This window comes from Cyclopterus lumpus, chromosome 17, assembly GCF_009769545.1.
Source record: "Cyclopterus lumpus isolate fCycLum1 chromosome 17, fCycLum1.pri, whole genome shotgun sequence".
Lineage (NCBI taxonomy): Eukaryota > Metazoa > Chordata > Actinopteri > Perciformes > Cyclopteridae > Cyclopterus > Cyclopterus lumpus.
The window spans coordinates 9189019-9211770 of NC_046982.1; the positions used below are offsets into that span (position 1 = coordinate 9189019).

Genomic DNA, 22752 nt, shown 5'->3' on the forward strand with positions numbered 1-22752 from the left:
TTTTTAAAAAAAATAATATGTTGCTTACCTGCAACCGAACTGCACTGGCTGGATCTTTTTGAATAGCCATTTCCAGATTATTCTCACACTTTCTATCCTAGTCCATTCTGATTAAGTGCTGTTCAATGTTTCCTGCTTTTTAGTGTGGGCAAGAGCTGTGGGAGTGTGGGGCTGACCTTAGGTGTCTGAGGGTTGCATGCCACAGCAGAAGAGGGGATCCTGACAGAAGCCAGACCTAATCTTTCACAACTCTCTGTAAAAGTTCATTTTTAGTTCCTCTACACAAATGAATCTATTCATTCTATCCAGCTGCTGTTTTTCTCTTCTTACCTCATTAAATCCTTTGTTTCTGTCTTTCCTCTGGCAGTGTAACATCACTAGGCCAGCTTTTATTTCTGATTCCCTTCGTCAATTAACATGACTTTTCCTTGCTTCCATGTTTATTCTGTTACTAATGCTGTTACTAATGACCCTTCTTTTCTCTTTCTTTATATTCTTGCTATGCTCTCCCAATGTTTCCTTCTTCCCTCGCTTTCTCGTCTCCCCTTCCTCAGTATTCACTGGATAAGCAAGGGCTGTGTTGCTGTAACTGAACCAGCACTTCCTGGTGTTGTTTTAGGGGGGCGTGGCCAGCCTTCAGTGAAGAAGAGAGGGAGGGAGAGGGGACTGCAGGATCTGTATTACCAGTGCAGTCAGGGCTCCCTCCTCTTCTTCTTCTTCTTCCTCCTCTTCCTCCTCCTCCTCCTCCTCCACAGCTGTTGCTACTGCCACCCAGCGAGCACCACTTTCCTCGGGCAGCAGACGGACAATCCAGAGGCTGGTGAGTCAGTAGAGACATAGCCCAGCCCATCTCAGCGCAGCTCAGTACAGCCACTTCAGGAGGCAGGGGAGGGGAGACACTAGCGCACACAGCCAATACTGCAACGTACACACACACACACGCACACACACACACACACACATACAATATCACACAGACAAACACTCCTCCTCTCTCTCTCCCTCTCCCTCTCTCTCTCTCTCTCTCTCTCTTTCTCTCTCTCCCTGTGGTGCTCGGCTCCGCACAGCTCCTCTACTCATTCGCTGTCGATTCGCTTACTCGCTTGCCTGTCTTCTGCCAGTCGCTCTGCCTTGCTGCGCTCTGCCTGCCTGCCTGAGAATGGTCCAGCCGGTGCCTGGGGGTCTGCTGTCGCGGCCTGTCTGAACACACGCATAAACACAGAGTCGATCGACACGCGGAAGCAAACACACACACACACACACACACACACGCACTCACACACACACACACACACACACACACACAAACTGGAGAGCAATGTGAGAGGTAAGAGCTTGGTTCGTAACCCTCCTCCTTGTCTCATTGGTTTATCTAGATCTTTCCTCCTGTGTGTGCTGCAGTCCTTACTTTCCAAAGTAAGCGCCTGTGCATTGGACCATAGGTAGAGATATGGGGATTGTTTGCTTTAGTGTCTGCTGCGTGTGCGTGTTCAGTATGTGGGCCACAGGGTTAACCGCGATTTGTTACGGCTTGTTTTATAGATGTATGCACACACACACACACACATGCACGTACAAATACAGACACACAGTAAGACACATACTTGGCTCAAAGCAGACTGTCACACAATAGCTACTTCCTGAGGGTAGCGCTAGTTAACAGGAAAATGTGCTGGTGTTTGTGCGACGGCATTTGTATGTGTTTGGAGGGCCACGGTTGTTCCAGGAAGCAGTGAAGAGGATCAATAGATCGCCCACTCAGCTTTCATTCCCTCCGTCTGACTCAACGTTGGACATGTTCGGAGTTATCCGGCAGGGCTTGGTTAACAAGGAGGATGGCACAATGCGATTCTCTTGTACCTCTTCCCTCCCTTGCTGCGTCAGTGTAAAGAGGGAAGCATGGTTTTGCATTTGTGCACGTGTGTTTCTATGTATGTGTGCTGTGCAAGGCAAACTCCCGCCCCGCTGCATGTAAATTGCGTGTGACATGTGAGGCTGCTGCTACCTTATATGGTGAGCACAGTATTTCAGTACAGTTGGATCTTGCCAGGCATTCCGGGTCGCGGGAGGCGAGAGTGTGTGAGAGGGTGACTCTGTCTGTGGGAGTGTGTACTTTAGTTTATGTGTGTGTGTGTGTGACTAAGTGAGTGTTTTCATGCGTCTGACATAGGGGGAGTGACTGAGAGAGAGGAAGAAAGTTGAAGACAGAAAGAAAGAGGGGGTAGAACGAGAGAGACAGGGTGAAGGAGACCCAGTAAATAAAGGGATTTTACTTTTCGATTTTTAAACTGGAGTGGAAGTAAGTTGTTTTGTACTTTATTAAGGCTTTGGGGGATAATGTGAGATTGCCATGTTATGTTTTTCTTTCTTTCGTGAGTTAAGTTTAGTTTGTCTGTGTCGATCAAGCTAAGATTAATGGACTGAAAGGGTTTTCTTATGTGCGATAATATCTGACGGTTTGTCAAAAGAAATTAGGCATTTATTCTTTCGAAGAGTCCAAAAAGTGTCTGAATAACAGCAGGGCATGATTCTGGTCAAATCCATATGGCATGCGAAGAGCCAGAGGATCTTCAGAGCTTCAAACTTTAGCCTTCCTTCCCTCCCCTCTTTCTTTGTCCCTCTCCTCACCACCTCTGCCCTCCTCCCCCTCGGCTCTCTGGGTTTCCTCCTGGTGGCGTGGCCGTGGTTGGGGCGATGATGAGGAATGTTGTTGTTGTGACTTAGGGGGATTCAAGGTGGCTCAGACAGTAGCACACACACACACACAAGTATGTACACACATGCAGGCATGCGCAACACAGACAGATGTGTGGCAGATTGCATTGTTGAGACTTTCTAAAGTCCCCATGCTAGCTCTGCTGTTGGTAGACTATCAATCTCTGACTAGCAGAAGTTTGAAGAACGTGCTGCTGTTGTCAACGCGAATATTATGGCTAATAATGCCAACGTTGGTATTGCTCTCGCTGTGTATTGACGTGAGTGAACTCAGGTGCAAATTGCTCCACATTTACGTTGTTTCCCCTGATCTAGGATCTGCCATACAGACAGGATTAGGCGCATGGCTGAATCTCCGCTGACAGGTTAAGCTTTATTACACGAGGGCTCGTCTGTATGTTCCTACTGTGTTATGACCACATTTCAACCCCTCTGAGCAACACTTTCACACGGCTTTGGCTGAGTGAGACTCCTTCCACTTAACGTAATTCCAAGCTCAGCTAAAATGAATTGACTTCAACCAAGGTCAGAGACACGGTTGAGTTGTTAACTTGCCAGGATGTTTCCCTATTTCTACTCTCTTCAGTAATAATTGTTCATCAGATATTGCAGGACTAGTGGAATAAAGCCAGTGTCCACCTGAACCACACACCAGTGATAATAAGCAGGGCGAGCAGCACGTCGGAGCTGCCGTTCGTGGAGTCAGTAATAAGTGTTATTTCGTTTGTGTTCTGTCCAGAGGTACACCTGTCAACACAAGCCTGTCCTTGTTTTTCTTCACCCCAGTTGCATGAGCTCCTGCTTAGAGCCTTGACATCTTAAACCTCTCCATCTCTGGAGTAGAGATGGATGGCTGTAACATTTAATAACACACTCCTGCCCTAATATTCACATTCTCTCACTCAGAGTCTCGACCTCGCTGCTTAGCCTTTGTCTCTATGGGTCTGTTGGCCTTGGCATATTAGAAGCAGGTCCCACCACAAGCCAGTTGATGTGGTGGGTACATTAGCATGGCCTGTCATCCATGAAAATGATTGACTTAATTAAAATCATACAGATAACTATTTCAAAAGATAGAATTAATCACTGGTGAAGTATGTTTGCATGTAATGTACTGATAACGACGCTAAACTTACATGTCCAATCTCACGTATGCCATACCCACAATGCACAGAGCCATTATGCATGAACACTGTGGCGTATGCCCAGGAATGAAAATATGATATATGTATGTACAGATAGACAGACCAGTACTCATCACACTATTCATCCCTGGCATTTGCTATTTTTCTCATTTATTCAAGTTTTCCTAAATTTTGCTATACCTGTGTGGAAACCATGTGGAAACCAGCCTCACTTTGTCCCAGCACATAAATGTGAGCCAATGAGACACTCATTAAACCATAAGGCCAGCCATTATCCTTATTGACTTCACGACATCCTTACACACACACACACACACACACACACATACACGCACACAAACATGCAGTGTTGCACACAAAGTCAGATATTCACCACAGCTTGAGAATACCCTCTGTCAGGACACATAGAGGTGTGTGTGTGTGTGTGTGTGTGTGTGTGTGTGTGTGTGTGTGTGTGTGTGTGTGTGTGTGTGTGTGTGTGTGTGTGTGTGTGTGTGTGTGTGTGTGTGTGTGTGTGTGTGTGTGTGTGTGCGTGCGTGTGTGTGTCGCTCTGTCCATGTATGCTAAACAAGAGATCTAATTGTGTCTCAGAGGTTTGCTTTCAGAGGAATCAATAGGCGTTGTTTGCTGCGTGTTCCTCGCAAACTTTCAGAACCACGTTATTTAATCCAGTAAAAAATGAGTTGAGCTAATATTTGAGAGGAGATGACGACTTGATACTGATGATGACAAGGAGGTCAATAACAACACCGTCAATGGTGATACTCAAACTAGCAAGAATTGACAGATTATATTTGTGCAGCTCCTTGTGGTGCATGGCTGTCCACGTGAACTTATTTAATCTATAACTTCCACTAATAACAAACCAAACTTAAGTATAGATGAAATGCGTATTAATAATTTATTTTTAATGCAGGCAATGCGCTGTTGCCCTCGCCGTTTTACTGGCACAGCAGAGCTACGGTGGATAGAGAAGCAGCCCTCAGCCTCTCAATATGTGTGTGTCAGAGAGAAAAAAAGGGAAGAACATGCTCAGGTGACCATATATGTACTAGTGTGTATGTGTATGTAAAGGTCAGTGAGGGCAATATTGACATGCTATATTCTGAGCACATGTGGTGTTGCATTTCCTCAGCGTCACTGAGAGGACCTGTCTCAGCACACTGTCACCCTGACTCCACCTCTGTCAATATGCTGAAACCACTGCTTTTACTGAGCGGCTCCTTTCTCTGCAGTCAAAGCTGAAAACACGAGCTCCGACTAGAAGCGAGGGTTTGTTACAATACAACGAGTATCATTTCATCTTAATCTCTACTCCTACTGCAGCCGCTAAGTTATTATTTCCAATGCGATGAGTAGAGAGCCTCCAGTAACTCGTGACCTGTGGTGTTAAGACATGCTAAACTAGACTAATAATGTGCCGCTCGGCCATTTTTCAGGAACTCGAGGTTACCATAACTGTGAACCACTCTAGCATTTAGTCACAACGTCAAGACCAGACCAGGTTCGAAACAAGCATGTTGATTTGATTGCTATAACATTTTCAATCGGTTGAGACATGCCTTAATAACAAAACAGCTCTCCGTGTCCAAGGAAACATTATAATCTCTGTGCGTCATAAATCGGTGGCAGTTATGCATAGTTTGCGCTTTCAGTGGAGGTTAAGCGTCTATTTCTACAGCGTCTTTGGCTCGTTCAGAACTGATTCAGTTTTGTGACTCATAACCAACAGAGAGTAAAAGACGGGCAAGCTTTCTTTTTCATGTCAGAAACTGTTTGTGCCATTTAGGCATAAGGTGGGGTCACATGCCCGTGAGCTGATGATGATCTGCTGATATTGAAAACACACACTTCCTCTTCTTGCAGCCATGTAATGTTTCTGCCACGTGTCCTAAAGGTTGATAGGAAGTATACAGCCGTTTGCTCTCTCTCTCTCTCTCTCTCATCTCGCCATCTTCCCTCTCCAGTGTGGTCGACCTTGCACCAGCTTGCAAGACCTTGGAGTCTGAGGGAGTTGCTGCTGAGGATGCTGGAAGAGAATGCAGGCCAGACAGTCACATTGAGGGCACAAAGGCAGAGGCGTGGATGGAGTTAGGGAGAACGGATCCACTGGTTAAAGCAGTTCAAATTCTGCGGTTTAGAGTAGATAAGTAGATCATATTAATAAGTCATCTATTTGAAATGGATGCTGTGAGCGCAAAGAGCACCAACAGTTAAGTGGAATTAGATAGAGGGAGTGGCATACTGACAAGAAAGACTGTAGAGATGAAGAAATCAATAGGGGAAGGACACCCATGTCCAGACATGATGGATCATAATGAGCGCTCATTATCACTCTGGCGCTGTCTTATGCCGTACCACATTGTCTGTCTCTCACAGATATGTGCTCATCTGACTCTAATAGAAACCATAGAAACAGATTAGGCAGCCAGACAGAACGCAGGGGGTGTTTTCACAGTCATCACATTTTCTCATTTGATTGAAAAACAAATCAAATAGCACCTTCAATTTGAAACATGTTATAATACATCTCTTCCATCACATTAGTTCTTCAACTTATTACAGAGTATATCTGGGTTGTAAAACTGTGTTGCCATCAGCCCCATCAGACTGAGCTGTAGCAATAAACACAACCAACATTATATGATATCCAAGGGCATACAGTGTTGGATGGAGAGATTAGACTTGGCTGACTCAGCATTTTCACAGCAATGAAGATCAAATTGTGAAATCTTATTTCAAAACACAAAGTTAAATCAGGACACACTTTGTCAAATTAGTAATGTCTACCTTCTAAAGTGCATGATATGGAAGATGTGTGTGTTGTGTGTGTGTGTGTGTGTGTGTGTGTGTGTGTGTGTGTGTGTATTGTATGTTGGGCTAGGGCAGTTGTAGAGCTTGTGTTATGATTACGCTTGCGCTCCAAAGGTCACTTGTAGCAGTAATGCTAATTTTGCTATAGTAGGGGTCACTCAAGGTGAAACTAAGCAGTCCCCCCCTTCACTCTGTAACATATATCCATGTTGCTGGGTCATCATGGCCGTACTGCTGCAGAGCTCTGATATAGTGTGTTGCAGCGTTGCAGTGCTGTAAAGAAGCGGTTCTTAGCGTTGCTGAAGGTGCAAATGCTGTTCTGGGGAAAGCGATTTCTCTACACAGGGTGTGGTGAGTTACCCTGCCTGTGCGATAAGAGCCGACTAGGCCCACGGGGGCCCAGTCGTCCAAATTCCCCTCGCAAGACCCGTACAATGGATTCACCAAAAACGTCTGCCAAAATTGTATATAATCATAAATAAATAAATGAAAACTCTTCTGCATTACTGTTTGGCTTATGAGTGTACTACACATATGTTCAAGTTTCTATCTGTTTGAGATCATGGCACAGTGATCATGATGGTGCTTTTTATTTAGAAATGAGTTTATGGACAATCATATTATCTGGAATCGTTCATGAAAGTTGTTTGCTTGAAAGAAATGTGTAATTTCTTTGCGAGAAATCAGGTAGTCATAGAAATAGTGAGTAAAATGATCAGTCTCTCTCTCTCTCTCTCCCTCTCTCCCTCTAGCAGCAGGCAGGTCAGCCTCCTCTTTGCTCCTCCCCCTGTTCTCACCTGGCGCTCAGCCCAGAATGTTGCTGCAACTCTGCAAACTCTCATTGGTCCCCACTCTCACACCGCTTTGCAAGAAGGGAAATGACTAACCTCTTCTCCCTCCTGCCCTGCCTCGACTTCCCCTCTGCTTTCACTCTCTTCCCTTTCTTTCACCTCTGAACACATTTGCAATGGCCGGCTTTGCTGTACTCGACTGTAAGTGATACAGGATTTGATCAGATTTTCCTGCGTTGACCCGGAGAGGTGGAAAGTTGTAAATGGCTGCTTTGTGTGTGTGCGTGTGTGTGCGTGTGTGTGCGTGTGTGTGCGTGTGTGTGCGTGCGTGCGCGCGCACCATGTGTGTTTAGAGCGCAGGGTGGGTGAAAGTTGTATTTGTTTTAGCTGACACCCCTGCATTTCTGAAATCTTTACATATTATTAATTCCCACAGAGCTTTGCAACAGATAAAAAATTGCTGCAGGTCAGAACCTCCTTTGAAAGAGTAATAAACCTGAAAGTCTTCTTTGGATGCGTATCATCAACCCTCATCTTTATTTCCCTTCTTTCTCCCTTCTTTATATTTCTTTCTTTCTCTCTCTCCAGAGGAAGTGCCTTCCCTGATGTCTGCTGCAGCTTCGACCTGCTTCTACAGCTGAAGCTCCACCCTCCCCCCTGCCTTGCTCGCTTGCTGCCACGGTAACACGAGTACAAGGACAGCGGCCAAACCCTCCTCGCAGCCTACGCTCTGACCCGCTCGTCCATCACCACCACCACCAGCCACTCCTCGCCGCAGAGGCTCCAGCCTCAGCTCTGCCATTTGCCCTCCACCAGCTGAGCAGCCTTACCACAGCAGCCCAACACACCACCAGGCCCACGCAGCATCTCACCCACCTTGCCTTTAACCTTCGCCTTCAACCCTCTAAGCCTCCACTTGGTCCTCAGCGCCCATAACCTTCCTGTAGCAGGCTACACCCAGACTGTCACCTTTGTTGCCTGCCTCACTGCACCTTACCACAGGGCTCACGGTTTGGTTTGGCTTTTTGCCTCGTTGGCTTGTGAACGTTATAGTTGAGTCAGGCCACGAGCGGCAGCTTCGTTGTTAGGCTAAGTCGTCTTCTGGATACAAACACGTCTGCTGCGGTTGATTGATCGGGCAAGATATCCAATAACATTCGTCCTGCAACATTTCACTTTGGAAAAGGAGCCCTTTCAATCAATAGTAACTATAGTTTGAGTGTTTTATTTTAACGTCTTTAACTAACTGATAAATAAGCAAAATACCTTTTTATAGTTGTGGATTAAAACACACGTACTTTATTCACGCTTGAACAGATTTCAGCTCGGAATAACTATTGCCAGCGTGTTGCCATGGCGATGAACATGGCACACATCCGCGACACAAAGTGGCTGACACTCGAGGTGTGTAGGGAGTTCCAGAGGGGCACGTGCTCACGCTCGGACCAGGAGTGCAAGTTCGCTCATCCGGCCAAGAGCTGTCAGGTGGACAACGGACGGGTCATCGCTTGCTTCGACTCACTCAAGGTAAGAAAGGAGAAGTGGAAAACAGGAAGTCAGATCTGAGACGCATATACATATTGTCCACAGATACGAGACTAAGTACCGTACTGTCTGCTCGGCAGTTTGAGTGAATATATGGAGTTACACTGGAAATAGCTGTTGTCGACAGTCTACGTCATGCTAGAGCGCACCATCTGGATACGGCATGTGCTCTCACTTGATCCCACCTATTTCTGGTCAGGTGACTGTAACATGTGATCAAGGGTACAGAGAGGAGGGAGGTGGGGGCGGTTGCAGCCTTTTAGATTCAGGAAGCAGCAGTCAGGCGTCTGTAACACTGCACTGTGGAATTTTTTAGGACAGGCTGAAGTGTTTTGGCGGGTATTTACTGCACTTACTTCAGCAGTCATTGAGGAGTCACATTTCCGACTGATTACACTGTACATAAGCAATGCGAAGGTCTAAATCAGCACAAGAAGTGAAAAACACGACTGTGAGCTAGCGTTTGAACAGGACAACACAGATGAATAGGCTGTCACATGTACAAACCCATATGGATGCCCTGAGCACAACACGTTTCAACAGCAAGAGGAACGATGCAATAGCATCATCATGTAGCTCTCACTCAGTCAAACAATTTCCTGTGCAGAGGCCTAGGGGCAGTTGGAGGGGGTTTGTTTGGATCTCTATATGTGTATGTGCAGATTTGGGGCACCGCATGCAGTCATTTTCCATTTTTAGGCAGCAGCTGAAAAGCAAACACCTCTTCTTCTTTCTCTCTCTCTTTCACAATCAGTCTTTTTTTATCGGAGCACAAGATCTCCAGAGATGGGCGGACCTCTACCCAAAGTTTACAGCATTGACACACACCCTGCCCAAGTTTGGCTGTGTGTGTTTGTGTGTGTTTGTGTTTTACTTCTGTTTGTGTTCTCCCCCTGCAGACACTGGTGACTCGTGGTCATTGGCAGTGTGCGTACAAGGCAGGGTTAGGATGAGGACAGCGTGTGAGTCGACTCAGAGAACACTGTTGATAACCAGATGTGGACAGAGGAACATTGTCAAGGCTGAACTCACCCCAAGATTCCTCACAATGTGCATGTTTGTGTGTGTGCGTTGATTGTCAAAATCACAAAGCAGATTAAGTCATTACTGGTTATTACATCTTGAGTCCTTCTCATCCTTTTTATCAGTGGAGATTGCCACAGTCCTTCTCTTGTGTCCTGAGATCTTCCAAGAAGCTCAAGCACTCACATGATCATAAAACATAAACAAACCCGGAGTCCATACAATTATTAGGAAGAGAAAACAAAGACCATAAAATGAGTGCCCAAATTATCTGTGACCATCCATCACCACTTCTCGGGTTCAACTTTGAGTGTGTGCACAATTTTCCTCTGCAACGAGGGATTATGGCCAACCATGAGCCAACCGCTCATTTTTTGGCTTTACCTCGTCGTAAAGGAGTCGATGACCACCTGTGATCTGACCTGATCTACTGAATGCTTGTTTATTTTCTCGTTGGACTTTGTTGAAGTGATATAGCTCTGTTAACATTTGTATTTTATATTTCAATAACCAATAATAATGGCGGCCATATGTACAAGCTGCAAGACATTGAGACGCGAATGTTCTCCTCTCTAGATGTCTTGGGCCCCTCACGTCGATAGGGTGACCACATGCAGACATTCACTGACAACACAGTAGAGCTTTTATCTCCAGGCAGCAGGATCTTGATACGTGAACGTATGTTTAAATTGTCATTCACACTGAGTTAAAGGTCAACCACTGGAAAGGAGTAGCTGGCAGATATATGGAGGCTTTTTGAGGGAACCAAGGGGCCTATTTTAGTACTTTGGACTCATTTTCCACTTGGACTTGTGTATTAATGGAGATGGGTGATACTTTTTTTTTTTTTAACTGCACGCCCCATTTTTTCCACTGGTAATGAAAAACAGAGCAGGTCTCTAAAAACCCGCAGTGGAAACAGAAGGAGAACGCGTGAGAGAGACAGAGAGAGAGAAGAATGAAGGAAATCAGTTGCAAACACGTAGACACAAACACATTCACAACATTGTATTAGTTTTCCTTTTACATTGACCCACACACAAACTTTTCACATAGATTTAGTTGCATTGCATGAAGCCACACCACTCCCCATTACACACACATACACACACACACACACACATACACACACACACACACACACGTACACACACACTGCACCCTCTTGGACACGTGCACACACTTTCTGCCCATGAGAGAGGATCGGCCTTCTTCTTGAGAAGTGTATAATTAGAACAGGTCTCACATGATCACCAGTGCATAGCTGAGCAGGTCACACCCAAACCCAGTCATTTCCCCAACAGCCACTCTCTCTCTCTCTCTTTCTTTCTCTCTCTCTCTCTCTCTCTCTCTTTCTCTCTCGCTCTCTGACCTCCTTTTTACATGGGTCACACACACACACACACACACACAAATTCACATACAGAGATCACCCTCAGAAAAACGCATGTGTCCTAAACTAAACCACGCTTGTAGAGTCAATGCTAAGGGAATTAGAGCAGGGAATATTATTGTACCAGAAATAGCAAAAAAATAGTGAGATCACCATTTTTCATTGGAAGATGTTCATGGCAGTAATCAGATGTGGATGATCTACCCCGAAGCAAGACAATCAATCTGAACCAAGTTTCCATCTAGGGCACGGAATTGAAACTAGGTGGTGGTGGTGGTGGTGGTGGTGGTGGTGTGTGTGTGTATGTGTGTGTGTGTGCGTGCACGTCTCCATGTCACACACACGTGTGGGTGTTCACCGGCCTTCGACCTACAGGCCTTAACCTCAGAGGGCAGTCCTTTCCGTTGCCTGTGTATCTGCTTTGTGCTGCACAGACAGCCCAGCTATGTCCAAGCAGGGTAAATATTTGGAGAAGGACAGTGGCTGCCAGAGCTCCCAGACTTAAAGTCAGTTTTGTAACTTTGTCGATTGATGATTAACTTCCACGCAGACGCTGTTTCCAAATCTCCAGCTAAATGTTTGGATCTGCTCGAATAGAAACGCACACAGAATAGCCGATGAGACAGGTGGAAAAGTGTGGTGCAGCACGTGCGCCTTTGAGCTTCACTGAGTCTCACAAAACTACAGGAAGAGTTTAAAATAATACGTTGAGGAAGTAACCTACTTTTAACCTTCAGTAGTTACAATCACTTGACTTCTCTACTTGTTTCACTCAAGTATTCAGTCAGTTGGGAGTATGATAATCGGCTCTGGTTGCAGAAGCAAGTATGCTAATGATAAATCTGAACTGATATAGGTTACGCTTTACAGGGAATTAACTGTAACACTGCCGCTCCACCCCACCCACACAGGGGTAAACTGCCAGCTTTATTTCAAGTACTGTACCATCCCACTTTTATTTGATGCAAGCCTATTCTAGTCCACCGATGCTTGTTTTCATTCCCCTCCCATCTTGGTAACTCCTACTTGATTTCCTGCTCAGTCTGGTTTTTGCCTCATTTACTTCAGGTCACACCCATCCCTGGACAGAGTGGTTCACATAACGCCCTGTTAGACACACACACATACACACACACACACACATAATAATAATAATAGTTTAGGAGCTGGAGTGACATCAACTCGTGACCTTGTGTGAACCTAGATGCAGCAGCAGGTCTGTTTCCCCCCCCCCCCCCCCCCCCCCCCCCACACACACACACACACACACACACACTCTGCTGTCCTTGTCATAAAAAATGAGTGCTAACAGTTTGAATACACACCCCTACACACACACACAGCATAAACCTTGCACTTTGTCTACCTGCCAGCCTGACACACCCACTGTCATCATGTCTGTGTTCTGAATAAAAAGAGGCCAAGTGTATGCGCATGACCATTTGTGCGTTGCATCTGTATTAGTGGTGCTGTTGCAGCGGGTTTCTTTGTGTTGCCACACTGTTCTTAGCCAAGATTACATTCCTGCAGAGCAGAGGGCGGGTACACTTATTTCGCTCTGTCTCTGTCTCTATCTCTCTGTCTCTTGCTCTTCTGTGTCCCTCCCTATCTGTCTTTCCTCTCGTTTTGCTGATCATATTTTGACAGCACGTTTATGTTCAGTGGTGAGATGGAAGTAGTAAGGTTAGACACACACACACACACACACACACACTGAGAGTTGGTTGGCCAGACCTATATGTGGGGTAAATGTGTATTTGACTGCATAAAAAGACACACTACACATGGCCACTTGGAGGCTTCCTTTACAAACTTATAAAACCCAGGACAACAATAATACAATTTAGTTTAGGTGTCTTATTTGGCTAAGCGTAGATATATTTGTATCCTAGTTTTAAACTTCTTCCTTTTTTTAAAGTTACTATGCTGTTACACTATGCATGTCATAAACATATTAACAGTAGCATTTGCAGATCAACCTTCTCCTTGGGTGTTAGAGCCACATTCAGACACAATCCCAATGCACTGTTGAATCCAACACATTCTCACTCCCAACCCGTCCAATACCAACGCTTGGTCAAACTATGGCGCTCTGCGTACACCTCCAGACCAGGGACAGTGTGTCAGTTTCTTCTCGTTACAAATAGTGTCAAACTTGTGTCTTCACAGGAAGTTAGGTTAAGGCAACAGAACCACATGTTAGACGTAAGAATAGAGCGTGGTTAACTGCCGACCCGCCCTGTGTGGACTATCTCGCTCTGACCATCTATGATGCTGGTGGGTTTTCATTGGACGGCGGCTCACTGACCAAGCGCCAGTAGTTGATGAGTTGAGTGTGAGACCGGGTTGGTTTATCTGCACAGCAGCCACAGATAGGCATGTTGTGCAGAACAAAACATTGAGAAGAGTAAGAAATAAGACGCCTGTGCACGGTGTAATGGACAGATGTGTTTTCAGGATGAAGGTTTTTAGTCAGTTTGTTAAGAGTAGCACTGTGTTAGTCTCAAGTCCGGGTGCTGCAGTGACGCTGTAGCGCAGACGATCGCTGTCTTCTGGGTCCGTATGGGTTTGTCTCCTCTGCAGTCAGCGTGTGGGATCTCCCTAATTGGATTTTTAATGGGATATCTGTGTGTGCATTCACAATGGGAGTGTCTGTCCTTTAAATTAACAAGGCTGGGTGTTAATCATCCATAACATTCAGCTTTTACTAGAAGAGAGCTATTCATATCACAGTGTTGTCTGTTTGGCCGTGCTCGGCGGTCTCCCTAGATAAGAGCTGAGTCACATTGCAGGGGCTTTTATTTGAGTAAGTGGGATCCGTTACGTCTCTGTCTCATGGTGTTCGGGGGTTTATTCTTACGTCTGTCTCACTTTCATGCTGGAGAGATTTGTGTTTGGGCCAGTCTAATCCAGGCCTGTACACACACACACACACACACACTTGACACAGAGACATTCCTTGGTCTGCTCATGCCATGGTGTGTGCTTCCTTGTCATATCGGTTTAGCTGTGCGTCTTCTCTGTGAGCCTATGTGACGGAAGATCAGCAACAACAGTCTTTTCTTCTCCGTGTCAGCCGTCCCTGTCCCTCCCATCACACTGGGCCCCTTTTATAACGCAACTGATACAATGATTAATTCTCTAGCCTCTCTCTCTCTCCCTCTCTTTCTCTCTCTCTCCCCCTCCCTCTCTCTCTAGCGCTCTCTTTCTCTGACAGACATACTGTACAACGTGATATATCCTGCGGTTTGTTTGCTTCACCGATTAACAAATATTGACAGCTCAAAGCCGAGATTGCAGTATTACATATTCTAAAACTCATACACCAATACATTTCTAACAGTTATTGGTGATGTCACCTGGCTTGTATAAGTGGAATCATGTCCAGGGGTTCATTGGATAAAATGCGTCGATTCCCAAGCATTTATATTTATTCAAACGCTTACACTTTAAAGGCAAAGCTATATTTATATTGACACATACTGTAGAAAGGTATGAACCCTCGTCACGCATTATTTTTATGAAAGCTTGATACAGACCAGTTTTGCGTAGGTCTCTGTATTGTTGAGTTGTAGTGGATTTTTTATACACTTGCACATGTAAATAAGAGAGGTTATGTTTTAAATTAATACATAAAGTTATGATAATTAATTTGGGATATTCTGAGGAATATTCTGAGGAATTTATTATAAAGCATTAGAAAGGATCACTGTTTTATTATTCTGTTTGTCGATGACAAATGTAATGATTAACTGTATGATGCATGAGTAAAAATGATGTTTTATTGTTTAGTTAAAAGGGATGCCGATTGAAACCTGAGATGTTGCTTTTATTCTGAAGGGGAACTTCCTGTCCTTGACCGGAAGTGTGAGCTTTGACCCGGCCAGTTTATCAATTGGCTTAGCGAACAGAATGGCGGCATTCTTTGAAGTGGCGAATGGAACTAACCCTCAGGTGTGAACCTCATGTCTTATTCGCGTAGCATGCTGTGTCTCTGAAAGGTATTTGCATGAATACCTCCTCTAACCAATGGGAGCTTAGCTCAGCGAATGAACTGCGAATAAAACTGATTGTAAGACGCAAATTCGGTCTCTTACACGGAATCACGTGAGCGCGTCCGGGTCGGGACTAAGTATGTGTACAGATGACTCTTGTTTGTTATGATTAAATCATGATTATTATATATCTCTGGCTTCGGAGCTTCTTCTTCCAAGCACCAGGCAGCTGGAGATTCTCAGAACTTTTATAGTATCAACTTTTCAATGCTTGTGATGTGAATTTCAAGGGAGACATTATTGCTGGTTCTATCCTGCAGTTCTGTCTTCAGCACTTTAAACCCCAACGCACCCATTGTTCAAACCCACAGAACTTTATTTTAATACCAAATACATCAGACTGAATTTAGGAATGTATTCATGACACTTGTGTATGAAAGGATGCAATGCATGCATGCCATCTTATAATATGTAAATCTAGCCTTTCACTTCTAGAATTCAGATATTTCCATTTAGTGATGCGGCGCTTCCACGAGTCTTGGGTTTGAATATTTTACTTTACGTAAACAGCATAAGGCTTCAATGAAGAGCGCTAACAAGCCACCACAGAATATACAGTGTCAGACAATGTGGACTGTCGTATTTGAGTGCAGTTTAATAAACACTCGCTGATCAGGTACTTGTCAGTTATTTATATATTTATATATATATAAAAACAGAAGAGCAAATAGTGCATCTGTTTACGGTGTAGCCAAACAAACTCACATTGTTTAACTGTTCTACTAAAGATTCAAGATATTGTATATGCACAGTTAACAGACAGTTACTCCGTACAGTGAACATCTTACTTTGCTTAAGTCCTACATGAAGAGATACATATTCAATGTGAACACATTTAATTTATATTGCTAAAAATATAAAGGCACACATAGTATCAAAAATAGATTTAATTTGATTTTAAGGGAATCTAAGGAACGTTAAAGCTACTTAAGTGGAAAAAGTGTAAACTGGATGAAGCGTGGGTAAACTGGTGTTATTCTCAATGTACCTTCAGCCTTCAGCTTTTCCTGATATCCTCTATCTATCTCTGTCTCTAACATTCTGTTTCTCTCTTTCTTATCAGCTTGTTCAAGCTTTCTCATCTCTGGCATGCGAACAGTTAAATAGCCATCTCACAGCTCTGCCATTATCCTCCCATTTGACAGGTGAGAGAGGAGCTTGAGGGCACAGCTTCTCACTTTGTCTCAACTCTCTCAACACCTTTTGGTGCTGCTCCTCCCTCTCTCCAGCTGTTAGGTCTAATAGTCAACCTTCCCCTTCCTCTTATGCCAAAACGTAAAAAAAGAAGCTACACGGTAAGATGCCCGCTGGTGGTGAAAGGCACGAGAATGTAAGGAAACAAGGAAAAGCAGATAGCTGTCCATCTAATGCATCACAAAATCACAGTGTCTGGTCCTGTCAAACCCATTACCTTCTCCTTTTCTCTGATTCCAACATAAACCTTCAAATTACGTATCCATTTTATAAAGTTTCTCTTCGAACTCTTCTTATGTGACATTGAGCTAAAGTCAACACATCATCAACATCCTCACTAGTCATGATCCATCACGTGTCCTTGTTTATTTGACCTGAACCAGTGGCACCACCTGTGGTCCAATCAGTGTTCGCCCTGATTACATTACATTACATTACATGTCATTTAGCTGACGCTTTTATCCAAAGAGACTTACAATAAGTGCATTAAACCATGAGTACAAACTCAAGAATCAGGAAAGTAACATTTCGTCAAGAAATCCAAACTACAAGATGCCATAAGTAATACCATAAGTAATACCATGAGTAATACCATAAGTAATACCATGAGTAATACTATGAGTAATACCATGAGTAATACTATGAGTAATACCATAAGTAATACTATGAGTAATACCATGAGTAATACCATAAGTAATACCATGAGTAATACTATGAGTAATACCATAAGTTATACCATAAGTAATACTATGAGTAATACCATAAGTTATACCATAAGTAATACTATGAGTAATACCATAAGTAATACCATGAGTAATACCATAAGTAATACCATAAGTAATACCATGAGTAATACCATAAGTTATACCATAAGTAATACCATGAGTAATACCATGAGTAATACCATGAGTAATACCATAAGTAGTACCATGAGTAATACCATAAGTAATACCATGAGTAATACCATGAGTAATACCATAAGTAATACTATGAGTAATACCATGAGTAATACCATAAGTAATACCATGAGTAATACTATGAGTAATACCATAAGTTATACCATAAGTAATACTATGAGTAATACTATGAGTAATACCATACGTTATACCATAAGTAATACTATGAGTAATACCATAAGTAATACCATGAGTAATACCATAAGTAATACCATAAGTAATACCATAAGTAATACCATGAGTAATACCATAAGTTATACCATAAGTAATACCATGAGTAATACCATAAGTTATACCATAAGTAATACCATGAGTAATACCATAAGTAATACCATGAGTAATACCATAAGTTATACCATAAGTAATACCATGAGTAATACCATAAGTAATACCATGAGTAATACCATAAGTAATACCATGAGTAATACTATGAGTAATACCATAAGTAAGTGCCATTCAAGTGCCACTGAAGTGCTAATCTGTTTTTATTCAAGGTATAGTCGGATTGGACTGCAATGCATCCCCTACCTTGTTCTTTTATATCATTCTGCCACCAGGTTCATAATTTATTGTTCTATATATCATCAGTACGAGCACTTTGCATTAGCATCACTTGCATTTACACACTGCCAGTTAAAAAGTCTGGACTGGACCGTGTGCTGATTTGTTGGGTAGATGTCAATAATTGCTGTCGCTACTCTACTTCAATTATATGTGTTGTAGACTATTTATTTATGAAAAGCACCATTTATGTTGTTAAGAAACAATACACTAAGAGAAGAGAAGCGTCCCTTATTTTTGTCCTGTTATTATTAGAATTTGTGAAACAAGTAACGTAGCCTCGGAAATCTATTTAATTATCCTACTCCACTCTTTCTTTCTTATCTATTGATAGGGAAACAATTTGACTAGTTAATGTGAGGCACTGCTTGTGCCAAATTCCAAATTGGTAGGAGATAATCGCACGCTGAAACAGGATTAGGCCAGTTGACAGTGGGATTAAGTCTTTGGATAGGATTACAGCCTGTGAGATCAGATTGGTAGAAAACATGCCAGATTAAATCTGTGATTGCAAACCAAACGAATCATCTGCCTGGTGGTTACTTCTCGGCCGTGGATGGAAGAGACTATTTCTGTGTGTTTCTACAATCCAGGTGTCCCAGAAGTGACACACACTTCTTTTATCTTGTTCGAAAGGTTTTTCTTTTTCGTGTGTGCCACTTCCCCTTGTGTTTTGCTTTATTCTTTGTCTGTGAAAATGTTCAGGTGATTCTTACTGCTATCCAGGACTGAAAGGGGTCTCGTCCTCACCTTAAAGCATCTCTCTAATGATTTAAATAAAATACAATGTTTAATTGTGCGGAATCATAAAAGTGCTTTTGCTTTTGGTGCGGATGCTCCGCTAAAGGCACCAGAAGCGAAGTCTAGCCTTTAGTATTACATGTCACCAGAACACCCTCATCTTTCTAAGTTCATGAAATGGCTCATTAAGATAGATAGCAGACGTTGATCGTCGACCTGTGAGGCCTTCAGAAACTGAGAAAAGAGCACACTTATTGACGCCTCACTGCTGCCCGGATCTTGACATTTCGGCGCAATGAGTCCTCTTCCTCTCTCCCACTAGGAAAAGGGGGCTCAGAGATGATTAAATGAATGTTCCCAGCCCTCCTCACATACTCACACTGCATTCACTGGTTGGCTTTCATAAAGTACTGCCGCTCAAATCGATACCTGGGAGATTGCTGATAATGAAAAGTACAGAACTAATCTTGTTAGCCCGTACAGGAGAGGAAGCAACGTTGCATCGAGCAGAGACTGTTGAGAAAAATTGGCGCCGTAGATAAAGTCACATGGATGCGTGTTTTTGTGTGAAAAGAGATCAAGATGGATGGCAAGAGAAAGGGGGAGAGAGACAGAGCAGTCTAAGTTTGGAGCGAAAGCTCCTGTGTACGTGACATCTGACCCGAGGCATTTCTGAGAACCAACACCCTCTCAAGTGTGAATAACTCCTTGCTGAGTGTGTGTCGGCCTGTTTGTGTCTGTATAAACAGTGAGGTCTGTGTGGCTGCCACTAAGCACACGCATATGTGTGTTTATGTTTAAACATCATCTGAGACAGCTGTCATTTCCAGTTCGCACAGTGTTTCTTGAGATTATTTTTTGAATAATAATCGATAATGATAATAATCCACTCTGGCTAACCTTGTCGCTCTCTGTGTGGTCTGTGTTGTCGCCCATGATCCTTTTCTCTCTGTCATTGTTTGGTGAGGGTGGTAATGTGTCACCGGGGGCATACTGTAACTATTATCATAGATTAACACTCCCTCCCTCCTCCATATCTCAATAAGCTCCACCAGTCACATCAACTCCCTGACCACTAAGCTGTGCAACATGGACCCCAGTGTACACTGAGTCCCACGGAGGGAGATATAGACATAATCACAAGTGTATGAGTTGCTTTCATGGTCTGCTGTAGAAACGCAACTGCGAGCCACAGCGAGAAACATCCCTGCATCAAGTGGGACTGCGTAGCTCTCTAATGTCTTCTTCCTTTGCTTAGAAAACTGTACTGCTAATTAAATGCAGTGGCTTAAAACAAAAAGAAAATCAATTACACGTTACTGTTAAAGGATAGTATTGATTGCTCATTGCTCATTGTTTTGTTACTTATTTAACACTTTATACCAACGACGAGGCCACACCACCACGTCTGAATATTCTCTCTTTTCAGTCATTTGCATGCTACTTCCTGTTTGCCGTGCCATGCAAAATGATCTGCACAAAGTCGGAGAACTGATATGCTTTATATTTATGTGCCATATTTGAGCACACAGTAGAAAATAGACCAACCGCCGGGCCTGGCGCTTTGAGTCTCTGTTGCTCACCAGCAAAACAAAGCGTCATTCACAGTGTGTGTGCGAGGAGAAAGGGCTTTCATCTCTGCGTATGTTTGGACAGTAGTTTCTGGAACGCAGGGCAGAGAACAGTGTCGCTTCACACCAGAACCCAACACAACCGGGTCTCACCCCACAACACCGGAGCAGGAAACATAAGCAGAAAAGCTGATTTAACTGCATTTTGAGAGGGATATGTAAATGTTATGACATGCCGGATGCATATGTATGTATATAAATATATATATATATATATATATATATATATATATATGTATATGTATATGTACAGATTTGAATCCTTTTTGTCTTTTTATGACAGCATTAACATGTACGGCCTCTATACATTATTCACATGAATAGAGATTTCTATTTCATCACCACTTTTGATTTTGAACTCTGTAGATGAGCAGCAGCAGATCAGAAATGTATGGCCCTAAAACCATTCAGCGCTTTTATAAACCAACAGCAAAAAGTCAACGTTCCTTTCGGCTCACACGTGCGCATTAATAAATCTTGCCGCATGCTTCATCTCTTCACCTCAAAAGGATGGGATGCGGCCCCACCCAGCATTCTTTACGCATTGGTTCATTGTTTGTGTAAATCCCACACAGTCACAAAGGGCGGGTGTGTGTGCACGGGAGGCAGATTTAGAAGAGAGAGCGATCTGGGTGGGACATGTTATTGCAATTTATCATCAATCAGACTGCACGGTAGCCAGTGGGATTATTGTTCCCTGTTGGGCCTGGAGTTTGGCAAGTCTTATCCCACCAGGAGAACACAGGTCACCCCCACTATTAATACACAACTTAGCCTGGACGTAGAGAAGGCAGGAGAAGTTCAGATGTTATCAAGTTATTATTCTTATCGAAAGTAATGATGGCAAGCAAATGTACATTTTGTTTACACATTTTGTTTAACTTATTTATTCTGAATGCAATCTGCTGTTAAAAACAATTATCGACTACTTATTTAGTCATTTTGCAAATGTGTGCATATTAGTAGTCATTTGTATTAACAGATTACTCAATGCTGCTCAACCTGCACTGACGCTGGGGAATCAACTGATGGAAGCTGCTCGCTTCATTGTTTCCATACTTTCTGGCATAAGCATGGAGCAATGACAAAAGTCTATTTGCTAACCACATTCTCATCAGGTTATTTTCTCACTGGGCCTTTCATTTTTTGGGGGGCATAAATACCTTTTAAATAGTGTTGGCATAATGACCGAGTGTAGTTGTCTGTTCCAGTGTTGAATCCCTTGATGGAGAAATGTGAGTGTGAGCTTGTTTATGATGGTTGTGTTAGCAGCACAGACACAAACAAGGCCAGGACACAGGACAGAGAGCGGTTGTGATTGGATGCCTTCTACTTTATGAACAGTTGTGGTTACCGGCTTGGTTGTATCTGTAGTATCTACTGCATTCTTGTATCTGCCAGCGATCGTCAATCTGTAGCTGTCTCCCAAATCAGTGGCTGCAGTCCTTCAAAGGCTGTTGTTGGAGCATGACTGTCTGGCTGCTCTGTTGCCGTGGACACCGTCTCTAGCTGCTCCTCAAGGCCACTGATGTCACAATAACTGCCACAAACATGATGTGAAAGGGGCAATGTCTTTCTTCTCCTCCTCTATGTCTGCATCTCCAATTCTCTCTCTCTCTCTCTCTCTCTCTCTCTCTCTCTCTCTTAGCAAGTTCTACAATTTCCCTGACGCGGCTCTAAGTCACTATGGCTCTCCCTCTTCCACTTATGCAGCCTGGCGTTTCCTCTTCTGGGACCTGATTCTTCATTTAAAATGGCTGCCTTTATGGTTTACGGCATTTTTCATTGCGTGATTCGGCAGAAAGTCAAATGTAGCTGAAGTCAAAGCCACATATTTCTCTCTCAAAACATTACCCACCCACCTTAACCCACATGTAAACTGCTGCGGTTGTGAATCCAGCTTTCGACAGGCAGGTTCATATGGGGTGAACGCAACATGATCCTCCATGCCTTTGCAACTCCCTCTGCACACAAACACACACACCATCTCTCCACACAGCCCCCCCCAGCTGCATGCCATTGTCACTCTCTGGATGAGTGCTATTAGAACCTGCTTTCAGCTCCTCTCATAACACACACAGACACACACACACACACATACCTACCTCTGAGTGTTGTCAGTCTTCTGAATGCCAGCTCAGCTGATGTGCACATGGCCACTGCACAACCTGGTCAGTCTTTGATGTTA

At 43.6% G+C, this 22752-nt stretch overlaps 1 protein-coding gene across 48 annotated transcripts in view; it reads left to right on the forward strand.

The window, feature by feature from the left end:
* The window catches only part of mbnl1 (muscleblind-like splicing regulator 1), a 39700-nt gene that overhangs the window by 3727 nt on the left and 13221 nt on the right, over positions 1–22752 (forward strand). For 26 of the 48 annotated variants that reach the window (XM_034554609.1, XM_034554623.1, XM_034554616.1 and 23 more), the window contains exon 2: positions 8054–8992. The exons of 1 other annotated variant lie outside the window; for it this stretch is intronic. In XM_034554609.1, coding sequence (XP_034410500.1) covers positions 8819–8992 — 174 coding nt within the window. In that variant the 5' untranslated portion in view covers positions 8054–8818. Of the gene's footprint in view, positions 1–554; positions 821–1081; positions 1328–1983; positions 2300–4400; positions 7667–7906; positions 7932–8053; positions 8993–22752 lie in introns of those variants that run through there. 21 more of the 48 variants (XM_034554621.1, XM_034554632.1, XM_034554650.1 and 18 more) reach the window with 19 other exon arrangements.